This window comes from Priapulus caudatus, unplaced genomic scaffold (genome assembly GCF_000485595.1).
Source record: "Priapulus caudatus unplaced genomic scaffold, Priapulus_caudatus-5.0.1 Scaffold1820, whole genome shotgun sequence".
In the NCBI taxonomy this organism is placed as follows: Eukaryota; Metazoa; Priapulida; class Priapulimorpha; order Priapulimorphida; family Priapulidae; genus Priapulus; species Priapulus caudatus.
In genome coordinates, this window is record NW_014578881.1 from 10567 (window position 1) to 27094 (window position 16528).

The window sequence follows — 16528 nt, forward strand, 5'->3', positions numbered from 1 at the left end:
GTCTGTACTAAATCGTGATAATGCTGGGTGCATTGGATCAAGAACGATTTGGGTAAATTAAGAGCCGCACTGCATGTACAGTCAACCTAGCGTTAGCAGATACCACTATAGAAAATAACGTCTATCTATGAGACAGACCTACGGCCCACTGCCTCGATCTAACACCGTAAATCCGTGAGTATATCAGCGATCTATCTTCTACTACATCTGTTTCGCGCACGATCGCGGCGATTTTTCATATGATCACAGCGATTTTTCCCGCACGTACCGAGCACGCACGTGAGTCGTGCGGCTTTCTGCAGTCCATCCAGACTCATGCACACGGCGTCGTGCGCCTTCTGATTCTGTTCCTTATCGAACAGTAGACTCAGACTCTCCGTGATACCTGCAACGAGGTAGCTTAACGTGAGTGGCACTTTGGAAAGTGCACCCTACTGGCCCTACTGTCGCTCCCCGACAATAGCCAGGAGGGTTAATTGGGGCACATTTAAGGCTCTCCTTAACTGGGAACTGATCTTAGTGACGTCTAGTGAGCGAAAACGCTAACTATGAAGGATTCTGTCCATTTAAACAATAACACTCGATTCAACGATTTAAACGATTTCGACGTAGTTTTTCAACAGCAGTTTGAATTCTGTGAAGTGTAGTGAAATATCCGTTCAGCAGTAGTTAGCATTAAATCCTATAGTGGTGCAGACCTAACTCTTGTGGTTTATAAATGAACTCTCATAAATATGCATTAACACATAGAGCCTCTATCATCAGAATGATCACCATCGAGAACATCACCATTACCATCATCATCATCATCATCACCATCATCATCATCATCATCAGCAGCAGCAGCAGTAACAGTAGCAGCAACTGCAGCAGTGTTGTCATTGTCAACATCATTGTCAACATCATCATCATCATCACCATCATTATCATCATCATCAGCAGCAGCAGCAGTAGCATTAACAGTAGCAGCAACTGCAGCAGTGTTGTCATTGTCAACATCAACATCATCATCATCATCATCATCATCATTACTATCGTCGTTATCAACAACATCTTTTGTGTGATCATGATTTCTTTACTAGAGCTTACCGCAGGAGTTTTTCCCATTCAGCAGCACAGATAGCACCTCTAGTACATTGCTCCAGCAAGCAGACAGCATGTGGCCGGCTAGTTTCTGACCTGAAGTGAAAACGCATATAGTGTGAGCATGCTCCAACGACTAGGCTTGCTAAAATCGGTAGGTTAAAAAATGTTACGAAAGTAGATTACAATAGTTTGTTCGATGTCTATGAAAATTTGGATTCGCATCATTTGTATTCACCCATCAAGCAACAACTATGGCATATCTCCAACAGCATTTTTACGATTCTTCCCATTGCCTTCCCTCAACAAGTAAATGATTAAATGTGGCTTGTTTTTCTAATTTAGAGAGTAAGGTTTTGTTTTTTGCACGCGGCATCTTCACTAGCTTTCAAAGATTCACCGGTCAACATATTTCTGTAATATAGTGGCAGCCGTCGATGAAAACTCTATGAACTATATCTTGCGCAATAGCTATGATATGATATATATCATGATATATCTGATGCATGATGCACGGCGCAACGTGACACAGCACGACACGGCACGATGGAATGCGACACGACATGGCACAGCATGACACACCTGATCTTGCGCGTCTGTGTCGCGCAGCTCCATGCACAGCAGGTTCTCTCAACACGACAGAACACGACATGACATAACATAACAGAACACAATGTAACATGAGACGATGCGACGCGGCACGGCACGGCACGGCACGGCACGATGCAACACACCTGGTCCTGCACGTCAGTGTCGCACAGCTCAGGCACAGCAGGTTCTCTCAACACGACAGAACACGACATGACATAACATAACAGAACACAATGTAACATGACACGATACACGACGCGGCACGGCACAGCACGATGCAACGCACCTGGTCCTGCACGTCAGTGTCGCACAGCTCCATGCAGAGCAGGTTCTCTCAACACGACACAACACGACATGACATAACATAACAGAACACAATGTAACATGACACGATACGACGCGGCACGGCACGGCACGGCACGATGCAACGCACCTGGTCCTGCACGTCAGTGTCGCACAGCTCCAGGCACAGCAAGTTCTCTCAACACGACACAACACGACATGACATAACATAACAGAACACAATGTAACAGTTACATGACACGATACACGACGCGGCACGGCACGGCACGGCACGATGCAACGCACCTGGTCCTGCACATCAGTGTCGCACAGCTCCAGACAGAGCAGGTTCTCTCAACACGACACAACACGACATGACATAACATAACAGAACACAATGTAACATGACACGATATACGACGCGGCACGGCACGGCACGATGCAACGCACCTGGTCCTGCACGTCAGTGTCGCACAGCTCCAGGCAGAGCAGGTTCTCGAACGGCTTGAAGAGCGCCTCGCAGAAGTGGAAGTGCGGCAGCTCCTGCTGTGATCCCAGCAGCGCGTTGATCACGTCGTGAATGTAGGAGACAGCCTTACGCGAGATCGCAATCAAGTCATGTTTTATGTCACGCACATCACATGACAAGCCACACATCACCCCACAGGTTTCCTTCATACAACCGGTGGGAATCACGTGATCGCTGTCATAGCCACCAAGGATGCTGTACATCGACCTGGGATGCTGAGACACGCGACAGGACGATAGGATGCGGGGATATGAGGCTATGGCAGCCGAAGTTCGTTGCATATATATATATATGGGCAATTCCACGGTGACTGACGTGACAATTTTTGTCTTTTCTGAATATTCAGCTCAGATCTTAGACAACTTATAGTACCTTCTTCCTCCAAGTATTTAGTATGTAGGTAGTACAGACAGATACCTTCAGGCGCGGATTTAGGCCGGTTTGCACCGGTTTCCAGAAACCGGTCACAGGCTGGGTATCTTCAGAATTGACCCTCAAAATTCACCAGAATGCACCAAATATAGCCTAATTTTGTAAAAATTCCCGGGGGGGGCATGCCCCCGGACCCCCTAGCTGTGACTAGAACTATGGAAACTGGTCACTCAAACCCTCTGGATTCGCCCCTGACCTTCAAATTTATATCAAAAGTTTCAGAATCAATAAAGAGCATAGCACATAGGCGACCCTTATCTCACTGTGATTGACGTGACAGTAATCGGACAAAGATATATTTCTAAAAAATTCATTTTCAAATTGTCTGAAGTTTACAGCAAATATCAACACAGTTTTTACTCTTTTAATTAACCAATGAACTATAATAATTAAACATATATTATAAACAATCAATTGCAATTATGATTAATTAAAGGCATAATAAGCCCATTGCTTATGCAATGTTGACAAATGCTAGAGTAAAGATCTGGCACCTTGTGTAGTTAATAAGTACATAACCTTACATCCAAACGCGTATTAGTTTGTCCAATATCACTGCTGGTTACTAAAAAATGTCTAATTGAAATCCGCAGTCCAAGAAATCAGTTGTTTACAGTTTCAAACAGCACCGGACATTTTTGCACGCATGCTCGGCCGTACGCAATTGCTATCATCAGTGATTTCGTAAACATGGACACTCGTGATAAGGAACTTTTTGTCAGGGCTGTTCACGTGCATCCGTAATTAGTACGTGTGTTTTACTCTATTTCCATGTTTAGTCCGTGTCCGTGGTTACATGACATTCGCACAAATGTTTACGTCATCGCTCGACTCCTGGATGACATTTACGGCACGTAAATGATACGTTGATACATATCAACAACCGATTTCAAGTCGTTGTTAGTAATGTAACCAGCAGTGATATTGGACAAACTAATACGCGTTTGACTATAAGGTTATATGTACTTATTAACTACACAAGGTGCCAGTTACTCTAGCATTAAGTTACATTATGCCTTTAAAAAGAAAATTCACCATGACTGACGTGACAACTAATCACGTCAACTTACCATTTAGTATAAACAGTTATAATATTGTAAGGTAAATTAACACTACAGTTAGAATTCTTACATTGCATTAATTATACTATTAAAAAGAACATTAAACAATAAAGTTATCTGAAAATTATACAATATAACATTTCATTTTCCTACCATTTGCACCAAAAATACAATTTTTCAATCATTCACCCAAAACCAGGAAAGTCATAGTTTTCATGAGCATTTATCAATACTGGAGGATTGAGCCTCTATATTAGCGAAGTAAATAAATGTATATTCATGAGTTGGCCATTTCCAGAACCTGCCAGTCCTGATCATAACAGAAACTTCCAATCCCTCATCTCTTACTGCATTTACTTACCCCAGATAAAATGCACCTAAATATTCAGTCACTGCTTAAGTTTAAGCTCTGCCTAAGATTCAAGACATCTTAACTCTCCTAAGTTTATCTTAGTTAAATTCATCTTAAAATTGGTTTCTCAACCATTGTCAAACTTAACCAAGATGTCTTAATTTGACTTTAAGATGTCCCTCAGATCTTATAATGGCTGCCATTTCTTAATTTTCCTCCACTTCAAAGTTTATGACTGTTAAAAATAAACAAAACACTTGCTAAATGTTTGTGTTTTGGCTGAAGTACGTCAGTTGTTGGTATGCACTGAGTCTACCTTTAAAAAGATACATTTGAGTAATTTTCTCTTTGGAAATTACCATTGTTGTAATTAACTTTGTTGTGAGCTAGCAGACAACATGTGTGTCATTGTGTGTGTGTACAGACTGTTATATTGTTGTTTGACACTGTTTGTGCTTTGAAAACACCAAACAGATTTTATGGAATGAAAGTTAATCATTTGGTCTGAATTTGGGGGCTTTTGTGGCTGATTTTAGCCTCTAAATGGGATATGTTAATTTTAAGACAAGCTTTAAGCAAGGTCTGAGGTCGTTTAAAGTTAAGACAAAGTTTGGCAGATATGTCTTAACTTTAAGATCCTAGATAGAAATAAATACAATATGTGACTGACGTGACACACCTCAAAAATTCTGACTGACGTGACAGTTTTCAGTAGCATACTGTGTCCTGTCCTGATCAGAATTAAAGCTTTTGTTTATTAATTCTGGTAGCTTATGGTCATTACTAAGAGAATCATGAGTATCTTCAAAAATAATAAAGGTATAGGTCTGATATGGAGAAAATTATAACTTTTCGTGACTGAGGTGACACTAAATTAGCATGCTCATTTTTCTTACAGTGTTTGAAAACTAAAGATTACTTTGGCATGTTTCACCTTTCCATTGATGAATTGTAGCTAGAATATGGGATGATCACTAGACACAAAATGTATAATAAAAATTAGAAAATTTTCACATTTAAATAAATTACGGTGAAATTCGAAAATCAACACTGCCATGTCAGTAAAAAGTTGTTTTCAAATAACTTAAATGAGTTTTCTTGCAATTACAAACATTTTTTGTACTGAACTATTGAATTATTTATATTTTATTTATATAGTCTAAAGTCCAAAATTTTCCGCTTTACATATCCAAAATTCCGCGTTTTCCGCGTTGCAAATTTGGCAATTTTCCGACTTTCAAAAAAAACTTAAAGCATACTATTAACTATTTACTTACCTCATTGTAGGCGCCCCTCGATGTCCCCATTAAATTTTAACATAAGGAGTTCTTTTGTGTGCTGCTCTGTGAGATTCTCGCGGCGATCGGCAAGCATGTGTTTCTATTGGGAAAACGAAAGCGATCAGCCGTGCGTATGAGATCGCGAGCAAAATACGCTGCTGTGAGTTAGAGCGGGCCGCGCAAGTTTCTATTTCTGTTTCTGTTTCTGTTGTAGTACGTTGCAGTATCCAAAATTGGCATCGAGGCAACTGAATCGGGAGAGGGCTAATTATTTTAGAATTGATATTGGCTGAGCTTAGATGTAAATGTTAATTCAAGTGTGAATATTGACTGCATTGCAGTAGCGCGAATTGTCCATGGAAATTTCCGATATCCACACTGATCGGCACCTCTACATGCAAGGCAGCTTTCTCCAACCTCCTGTAGTCACTCAGCAACTGGTCTCCCTGCTGGGGCGTTCCCACATTGTCTACATCTGAATGAAAGATGGCGGCGTTACAGAAACGACAGATTGTGATTAATAATGAATGCTCCCTACAGTTTGATTAGTGTATAACATGCCGACATGGAAGTCGGGTTACAACTATAATACGTTAATTACTAAGTACTACTACTAACAATGATACGTCTGTGAATAATGCAGTCCTATCATTTAAGATCGATTGTTTTTTGTTTGTTTGTTATGCACTACTTGATTTAAGATATGGTATGCATATCAGGAGTAGATAATAGGGAATTCCCTATTATCTACTCCTGATGCATATTTAGCGTATTCTAATATTTATAATGTATTAACGACTGATATTCTGCCATTTACTCTCTCTCTCTCTCTCTCTCTCTCATTGGTTATATACAATGCATTTCAAACTCTTGAAAAAATTGTAAACTAACAAGAATATGTTAAAAAAGATTAGAGAACAATATGAAAACTGATAAATGATTGTAATAACACACAACGATTGCCATTCTATCACATGACCAAGCATAAAAACTAACACGTGACAAGTGAACACGCAAGTTGTGCTATGTGTACGGACTAGAGACAGAAGAGATGCTTATCCGTACATATATCTACATACAATATCAGCTCCTTCCTAAACTATAGGTTGCCCAACCATCACCAATGGGTCTAGTAGTCCCCTTTGATTCACTTCATCTTGCACATGCTCATTTTCTTGTCACTTACCCACAATTACATAGCCTGTACTTCTGCTTCTAGTTCTACAACCAAGAGTCCCTGTTTCTGGATGGGCAATTATGAAATTATAATATAAAACGTAAAACACAGCAAAGTGAACATAACCAGAAAGCTACTGCAACAACAGAAACATGTAAATCATTCAATAAACTGATTAGTGATTATATACATACATATAAATTAAACAAATCGAAAGGTGCATAATGACACTGTATAAACGAGGTGTCGGTACGTAAACAATCTCACAAACAAGCAGAATCACAAGATCTGTTAGTGAGTGGAATTTTTAGTGTGTATAGTGGCTACTCTATTTGACATGTGGAAAACAGAGACGAACACATATGCAACAGATGTGTCACTGAAATGAGATATCAGATTAAATTTTAGTGCCAAAAATTTCAAATTTCAATTAGAAACTAAAATTATTTAATGATGTATTACTGATGACAAAAGCAATAAAACATCGCAGGCATCTAAGCTCCTAACATAAACAATCTAGGCATGCTAACAAACAGTCTATTTCCTACAAATCCAACAATACTAAAAAGCTCCAAGTGACCTTTACATCATTTCCATCAGGTGAGCAAACAAGCCGGTGTTAGGCCCGACAACGATACGCGAGCTACCTGGCAAATTCGCTCACCTGTGCGTTGATCATAAAGGTAAGCTAAGTTACCTGTGAGCAGGTTAATTAGAGCGGAGTTATTGGGCGAATCTTCTTCATATCCGGCCTGCGATAGCAAATTACTAGCAAGCAGTTGCTGGTAAAGTTCCACCAGCCAAGTAGCTGATAGGTACACCAGCACGCCGCTTCCATGTACCTCATCTATGAATTGCCTCTGCAAGAAATTCCACAGATGCAGTCTTGTCTGAAAACCCAGCCAATCCCAATTTCAACAAAATTCTATTGCTTCTATAAAACCCTTGGTAAAATCCATAAAAATTAGCTAGCCCTGCTTAAATGGTCACAATCTCGGACTGAGGGGGTGCAGGCTGCTATTTTCAACCCTGACAGAATACGATAGCATTCATCGTTGATATCTACCGAAATTTGACTCAATAAAAAAATTTGAGAAATGAGTTTTCAATTCACACTTGGATCATCCTTCATCCTTTCATCACGATAGCGTCGTTAGCGTACCTGGGAGACAGGTATGTTCGACGAGCTGTCACGATACCACCCGCAGTGGATCAGCTTCAGGTTGAAAAGCAAGGCAGAGTAGCAGGCCAAATAGACACCATCCGCATTCACTATCGCGATGTGTGACAATGAGTTGGCGTCACGAGTGTTGATGGACTTCTGCTTTTGCGCGAGTTCTGCAAACAAGATGTACGAGCGTCGCGGTACATACCCGCAAAAAATTGAAAGTGAAATAAAATTCTGAAATAAATTAAAAGTTCAACTCAAATTCAAAGTACACGTTCATTAGGTCGAAATGAATATTTCAGACGTTACTCCTTGCCGAGTGAACACATGAACATCAATGCATCGCCCTTGCAGATAGTCACTCAGCAAGGCTGGAATCAACCTTGCTGTAATCGTGTGTACGCGCATGTCGTACCTTCGCAGTAAGACGATGCAAACTGCTGCAGGGCGTCGTCGACTTCTATGGAGCTGCGTATCCGTAGCAACCGCGGCAGAAGCTCGGCTAGGCGGCAGGAGAAGTCGCGAGCGTTGCTGCGCTCCATCTCCGAAAACTGGTTGCGCGTTTCCGAGAAGTTTTCGATCCACTCGCGCTCCTGTATATTTCGCAAAAAGGAGATTTGATCTGAATCTTGTACGATAAAAGGTTGATTTTATTCAGTGTGCACATACACCCATGGCAGCACTGCTCTTTTAGAGCAATATTTCCGCCCTGCTCACTAAACATTACAAGCGATCTCGAATGAAAGCAAAGCTTCAGAAAATCCTCGAATTTCGAAATACCAGAGACAGGACCGCTAGACAGCCGTGTCCGCGAAATCGATCCGCGAACTCACCTTAGCTCCGTGTTTATCGAGGTTGTCCTTTATGTCGCTGTACTCTCGCCTCTCCTTCTTTTTCATGCCGACGACCGAAGTCAAGGACGCGACGCTGGCGCCATCTGTCGGAGGGTTTGCGGCGTCCGACGTCTCCGGTGCCGGTTCGCGTTTCAGGTCTCGATTCGCTTCGTGATCCTGCTTCTCAACGGTGGAATCCGTATCTCCAGCATCCGGACTGGCTTCTGCATCAGCGGCAGCTGGCTCCGGATCGGGGTCCGGCTCCTGCCATCAATCGCAATGAGTAACTTACATGTTTAAATTGTTTCTCTCAAAAGCGTAATGTATTATTATCATCGGGGTGCCATATATAGCTGGACGTCGGCTACCACAGATCGCCTAATGTATAATGTACCAAAAATTATCATTTGAATAACGAGATGATTTCGTAACGTAGCGATATTCGCAACAAATGTCAAATTTTCCTGAACGGAATTGTTGACACGTTCATGAGCTAGCAACTTAAATAATCAATAATAATGTCAAGAAATTATGTTATTATACATAGTAGATGACAGGTTTAAATCATTCATATTTTATTGACGGCTTTTATTCTGTAACGACTGTGTTGTGCTCAAGGTTACCACCTGGTAGTTTCTCTGCTTCAAATACTCTGGTAGATTTATAAGGAGTGTATTAATTATATATTTAAATATTATATTATATAGTCTCCAAGTGGATCAGTAAAAAACCACTGAGGTGCGTGCAAATAATAACTCTTGGTCTGTGACCTTTACCCTCATTGCTTTCGGCTTAAAATATAGCTAAACTACCCTGGCTTTAATCCCATTACTAGGTCATCACCCATGGTAGCCTATCGGCCCAAGCTATGGAATCTAAGCACATAGATTTTCTCTGCGGCAGTACTCAGCTTATTGGGGTGCATCGATTAAACAGGACTCTTTGTCCAAGTGGACGCTTATCTTCTGGCTGCGCATGTTAGTCTTCTGTCGTTCTATTCGTAGGCGTAGTCCCTCGCAGTTTCTAATTAAATTTATGTATTATAATTTCCTGTTTAATTGCCGTCGTTGTTCCGGTCTGCCTAGGAATTTTATTATTATTTATATGATATATTATATAGGTGTATTATTATACTACTCCTGTAAATGACGTTTAACGTTTTGACATTGAGTCTATATATTGAGTTCATCAGATGGAGTTAGCATTCTTCTATCTCGAAACTAGGAAAGCTAATTATCCTCGTGTGCACAGTGCTTCTCTGTTCGTCATCTTTCAACTTCTTTGGATTTTTCGTCTCATGTCTGCCAACATCATCTACCCAACTGGCAGTATTCTCTTGTTCGCCATGGTTGATTTAAATATCCTGCATACTTGGTTATGAGAGACATTGGCTAAGTCATCCTTCAGCATCGCTTACGAGAAGGTAATCAGAAATTTCTGTCAACTTCATATTTACTTGACTCTGAAATTGTATTTTAGTTCACTATATTTATTAATATCTATAGTATGGTTCATGTGAAATTTAAAGTTTTATTCACTATATTTTTTATTATATCATTATCTCGCTTTGAAGCTATGTGCAAAGTTACATACCAAATTGGTAAAGAATTAAACAACAAGCAATACGTAACGCATTAAATTGCAACGTGTCCGCTGTTCTCTGTCATCCTCCTTATTATTTATATTTATATTTTATATTTATATTTCGAATATTCATATATATTAGTTTATATTATTATAACATATGTGTGTTAATACATAACAGTAAAATGCTTTCAGTCACATAGATCCACTTAATGACTGAGCATCTACTGACTTTTTGTTCTCGTTGCTAGCTTTGCATATTTTGTGGCAAAATCCTAGCTGACTCTGGTGCGATCTTCGTTTGAGCCGCACCTTCCGACAGTTTTCTCTGAGTCACTCGTTCAGGCAGCTCGAATCTGTATCGCACTGAATTGCTATAGCCACGCACTCACGGCCATGTCACTTTTCCAGTGTGTACATTCCATCACTGAAGCTGTGATGTCTTTTGCTAAGACGACATGAAATTGCCTTTGTTGTTAATTACCATGGCACTGCTCGCAAAGCCGAGTCTAGCTCTACTTAGGATATCTTTTCTATCTGGTAATTTGCCGCCACATGTCAATCGACTATCCAGAGTACTCTTGGTATTTTGCATAATTCTGCTTGTGCGCATTCGCTTGGTATTACACAATATTATGGGATGTGGTTGAGTGTGTAATATGTCATTGTTAGAATCTTGGAGGCTAAACGTGGGAATTAGCATGCAGGATACTACTTTACTTTAACTATCAGTTACATGTTGCTAATCAATACTGTTCCTTAATGGTCTAAAGCGGTAACAGCAGTAGTTATTTGTGCGATATGTAAAAACGATCATGAATATATCCCAGGCTTATTTTCTGTATCTTGATGACGGGTTTGCATTTTCAAATTGTACTTTTTAATTTACGATTATAATCATTTGTGGAAGTTTAGGACATTTCCTAATTATTAAGTTCCTCTTAAATGTATTGTCAGTTTCATAGCAGAAGATCGGTCACATACTATACTTCATCTATTTGTTTTTGTTTTTTTTTCTCTTTCTTTTTTTTTTTTCTTTGTCTTTTTTTTTGTTTTTTTGTTTTTTTTTCTCCTCAGCTTCATCAATCGTCAATATTGAATAGGGTCTTGTTTCACGAATGATATTGTTCTATTATCTTCCCAGTGTTCCAGCCCAGGTCTAATTAAACTTTTCTGGGTTCTACTTAGTAATGCTTCTGCTTTCAATAAATTATACAATATGTTAAACTGCAGTTTACTTGAATGATATTTCCTAAATTTCCGGCTTATCAATATCCACAATTCCGCTTTCTTCCGGCTTTGTAAATTGTCAATTTTCCTCGACTCAAAAAAGAACTTAAAATGCATACAATCAACGTATTTACTTACCTCATGTAGGGTCTGCCCCGCTTCGATGTCCGCCATTAAATTTAACATTTAAGGTATTCTTTTGTGTGCCGCTTCTCGTAGTTTCCGCGCGTATCGTAAAGTTCATGTGTTTATATTGTTGAAATACGAACGTCTCGATCGATACGAAAGCGATCATCCGTGTCGTCATGAGATTCGCTGGAGCTTGGAAATTACGGCTAGTCTGTGAGTTAGCGCGGTTGCTGCTGCTTAATGTTGCTATTTTCTGTTCTTTGTTTCTTGTTGTAGTACGTGCATGATTATCTAATAATTGGCAATCTGAGGCACTGAACTCGGGAGAGCGACTAATTATTTAAAATTGATGTTGTCTGGTCTTAGATGAAATGTTAATTCTAAGTGTGAAAATTTGACTGCATTGAAGTAGCTTGTCGAATTGCCATTGAAATTTCGCGATAGCAGTGAATGCAAATCGGATTGCTATGATGGCAGATGGGAGATCGATCTACTAGGCCTTACTACGTGCTTATTATTTTGGTGAAATATTAGCTCTTATATAAATATATTTTAAATACATTTGGTCATTAGCCCGCGTACAGTTTTCCCAGTGCGCTATTAGTACAGATGCTGTTGAAATATTTAATTTATTGTAAGTTTTTTTTTTCTTCAAAACTTGCGTTTTTCCGCCGATTTCACTCAAAATCCGCAATCGCGGAACAACTTTGGAACTTAAGTTATGCATAAACAAGTAGACTCATTTGCCTTATAAACTGACATATAGATAAGCGGCAGATAGCATTGATAAATTAGAATCATTCAAACTTTTCAGCTTATTCATTTTCAACGTTTAGCATGCAATTTACTTTGAATTGCCCTTGCTTTCTATATTGCTTTTACATAACACATAAAACAAAGGCAATGAAAAGCAAAATGTTTTTCATTAAAACTCTGTACTGATCGGTGATTAAATCAGATAAATAATCCTTCTCGTCGATTTTTAAGCATAACACAAAAACATGTTGGTCAATATTATTTATATAAAGTGTTAGAACCACGCACTTATTTTTAGCAAGTGGGACTATATTTGCCAAAACATCGTACTTTTTTTGTTTGTTGTTTCACTGGACTTTTAACAGTGATTTATCCTTTACCTGACTTTACATAGGAACGTACCACGTAACAATACTTTAAAAGCAATATCCCTGTGCTACAATACATATATATATATATTAATTCCATATGATTAATTCGCAAATTTCTTAAATATTGAGTATACTGAAACTAGCTGCCGAGTTGCTACATCGTTTCTCTGACTTGCAACGTTCTATATAATATTATTATTTTATTAAATTGTTATAATATTTATTTATAAATATTATCAATTCATTATTCATCTGCATTTATTTGCTTTCCACTTCACGGGCAGACGTATGATTACCCCCTCCTCCCGCGCCCTACACATTCTCCTCAATGCACATATAGACTCGTCACAGTTTACTCCCGCTTACGAATTTCACGGTGCGTATCGCGTCGAGGCGGTGCTGCGGCGCGGGAAACAGCAGGATCTTGTGGAAGAGCGACTCGAGGACGGGACGCAGCGAGCCGACATTGCCGAGCAGACGAACCAGCTCCACAGCGATGCTGCAATAACGGCCGAGTGAAACGCACGCGTGAGGACTACGTTCATTCGTATTCTCGTAAATACTTCACCATACACTAAACCAGTGGTTCCCACCTGGGGTCCCCGGACCCCTAGGGGTACGCAAAGGTAGTACTGGTGGTCCGTGAGCTAAGTTCAAAATTTCAAGAGGCTCCAGCGTAAAACGTATAACTACTCACGATAAGGCTGCTAAAGATAAACTTTCAAAATTTCATGTTTTGTTGTTCTCGGCTGTAATATTAAATCAACTCCGTATGGCAACATTGGTTGTGCGCGGTAGATGTTTTAGCTATAAAATACAGACCTCTCAAAAACCTGGGGTCCGTGAAAAAATTTAAATAAAAGGGGTCCTTGGCGGTGAAAAGGTTGGGAACCACTGCACTAAACAACGCTAGACGGGTTAAGGTTTACGTAAAGTGTTTACACCGGTCTGCTACTACATGTTGTTTGCCACGTATTCAGTGATGTGCGAGCGAAACACAATCGTTCACCAAACTTACTAAAAATATACTACGGGCACCAGAAATATTCCGTACGTAATCGAGTGTAGTGACACATCCATAATGACCAGGGTATAGCAATTAAAGGTCATCTTTCCAGGGAGAAAAGTAGTGCACGAAAAACTTTAACGGTAAATGCTGTGGGTGGCCATTTTAATTTCATCAGCATTGTTTATCAACTTGTATCAACTAATACGTTACCGCCAAAATGTAATTCACAAGTGTAAATAAAGTAGTTTGAAATGAATTGAATTGAATTTTTCACACGTTCTCGCCATAAGGTCACGATGGCTACATTCACCTGTAAGCGGCCCTCGCCGACTGTCCGACTAGACTAGGTGCGGCGGCAGAACACGCAGATCCCCTCCCCACCTCCTCCTGCTCCCCTTTCAACCCCGACACCAGCGTCTTGTCGTTCTTCGGGTTGCCGAGGATGCCGATAAGAGAGAGCAAAGCGAGAGTAAGACACTACTACTGTACTTACTGACTTGCGCTATCTGGTACTGCCATTTCACGATGTAGGAGTCTCCACGGTGGAACTGACCATAGCTGCGCCTCTCCACGGCTTGTCGATCAAACTCATTCACATGCCAAACGTGCACATCCTGTAGATGGAACCAAGGTTAACCATTAGTAAGGTCAGTGTAATGGAAAAGCAATTTATTATTATAATATAATATAGTGTATATTATACACTCCTGGTAAAACGAAGGTGTGACATTGGCTATATGAGTCATCATGAGTGAGTTAGCATTCTACTACTCACTACTGGAAACTATGGAAAGCTAATTACCCGTGCACATGGCTCTCTGTCGTCATCTTCAGCTTCTTTCGGATTTTCGCCATGGCCAACATCATCACCAACTGGCACATCGCCATGGTGATTTAAATCATCTGCTACTGGTTTATGAGAGCCATCTGGTAGCATCTCAGCATCCTTACGAGAGGTATCAGAAATTCTGTCAACTTCATTTATCTGACCTGAAATTGTATTTAGTCATATATTTTATATGTCTATATATATCGGTTCATGTGAAATTAAGTTGTATTTCACTATTTTAATAATATTATCTAGGCTATAAGCTAGGCAAGACAACCACAATGGTAAAGAATAAAACAAAAGCATGATCATACGCATTAATCAAACTGTGGCCCTTGTTCTCTCATCCTCACTTATATTATAATATTATATTCATATTATATTATTATAACATATTGTGTGTTAATACAAACAGTAAAATGCTCAGCACATAGATCCAACTTAATGACGATGCACTACCGACCTTTGTTCTCTTCCAGCTTTGCATATTTGTGCAAAATCCAGTTGACCTGCGACTCGTTGAGGCCCACTCCTTCCGACAGTTTCTCGACACTCGTCAGCAGTGAATCGACGCACTGAATGCTAGCCACGCACACGGCCATGTCACTACAGTGTGAGCATTCCATCAGCGAATCTGTGATGCTGCAACGACAGATAGTGCCGTGAAGACATGGCGCTGCCGCAAAGGCCGAGTCTAGCTCTACTACGGAATCTCTATCCTGGGAATGCCGCCACATTGTCAACGCTACCAGAGACCGGGGTTTGCCATAATTCTGCTGGCAGCATTCGCTGGTATACACAATATAGGGATGGGTGAGGTAAAGCATTGTTAAGAAGCTGAGCTAAACGTGGGCATTACATGCAGGATACTAACTTACTAAGCCTCATTACAGTTTGCTAATCAATACTCACTTATATGGTCTGAAAGGGTTTAACAGCAGTACGTATTTGTTGCGATATGTAACGATTCATGAGATACTCCCGGCTTTATTTTCTGTACCGATGACGGGTTTGCATTTCAAATGTTTTATTACGATTATAATCATTGTGGAAGTTCAGCATTTCCTAATTAAGCCCCTTAAGTATGTCAGTATCATGCAGAAGAGCACATACTATACTCACAGCTTCAGCAATGCAATATCTGAATATGGGGTCTTGTTCATCGAATGTATGTCATTATCCACAGGTCCAGCCAGGTCTACTAAACTTTCTGGGCTACTTAGTAACTGCTCAAAAAGATACAATATAAACTGCAGTTAGCTGATGAATATCTCCCATTTTGCATCATAGCAAGCCGATTGCATCACCTCATCGGAAAATTCCATGGACAAATTCGCGCTACTGCGAAGCATGTCAATTCACACTTTGAATTAACATTTACTATCTAAGGCTCAGCCAACCACCAATTCAAAATATTAGTCTCTCGGATTCAGTCTGCCTCGATGCCAATTTGCTTGATACTCGCAACGTACTACCACAGATAACAGAAACGGAGAAACGCCGAGGCCCGCTCTAATCTTAACGGCAGCGTACTTTCGCTCCGCGATCCTATATACGCCACGCTGATCGTTGTTCGATTACGAACGTTCGTTTCGCTCCCCATAGTAAACATCATGCTACGATCGCCGCGAGAATCTCACAGAGCAGCACACAAAAGAATCCTTATGTTAAAATTTAATGGGACATCGAGGGCGCCTACAATGAGGTAAGTAACTAGTTAATAGTATCTTAAGTTTTTTGGGAAAGTTCGGCTAAAAATTGCCAAATTACAAACGCGGAGAAACCCGGAATTTTTTGGATATTAAAGGGGAAAATTGATTACTTCATCATGT

At 40.1% G+C, this 16528-nt stretch overlaps 1 protein-coding gene across 1 annotated transcript in view; it reads right to left on the minus strand.

Annotated features, from left to right (window-relative positions):
• Nucleotides 1-301: 301 nt before the first annotated feature.
• The window catches only part of LOC106817667 (brefeldin A-inhibited guanine nucleotide-exchange protein 3-like), a 23380-nt gene continuing 7153 nt past the window's right edge, over nt 302-16528 (minus strand). Inside the window, exons 6-16 of the mRNA XM_014822352.1 lie at nt 15819-15922; nt 15160-15338; nt 14670-14857; nt 8789-9052; nt 8371-8548; nt 7950-8125; nt 7485-7647; nt 6797-6853; nt 5977-6085; nt 1090-1182; nt 302-385 (exon numbers count right to left, since the gene is read on the minus strand). Of these exons, the coding sequence (XP_014677838.1) occupies nt 352-385; nt 1090-1182; nt 5977-6085; nt 6797-6853; nt 7485-7647; nt 7950-8125; nt 8371-8548; nt 8789-9052; nt 14670-14857; nt 15160-15338; nt 15819-15922 (1545 nt within the window). The 3' untranslated portion in view covers nt 302-351. The remainder of the gene's footprint in view (nt 386-1089; nt 1183-5976; nt 6086-6796; nt 6854-7484; nt 7648-7949; nt 8126-8370; nt 8549-8788; nt 9053-14669; nt 14858-15159; nt 15339-15818; nt 15923-16528) is intronic.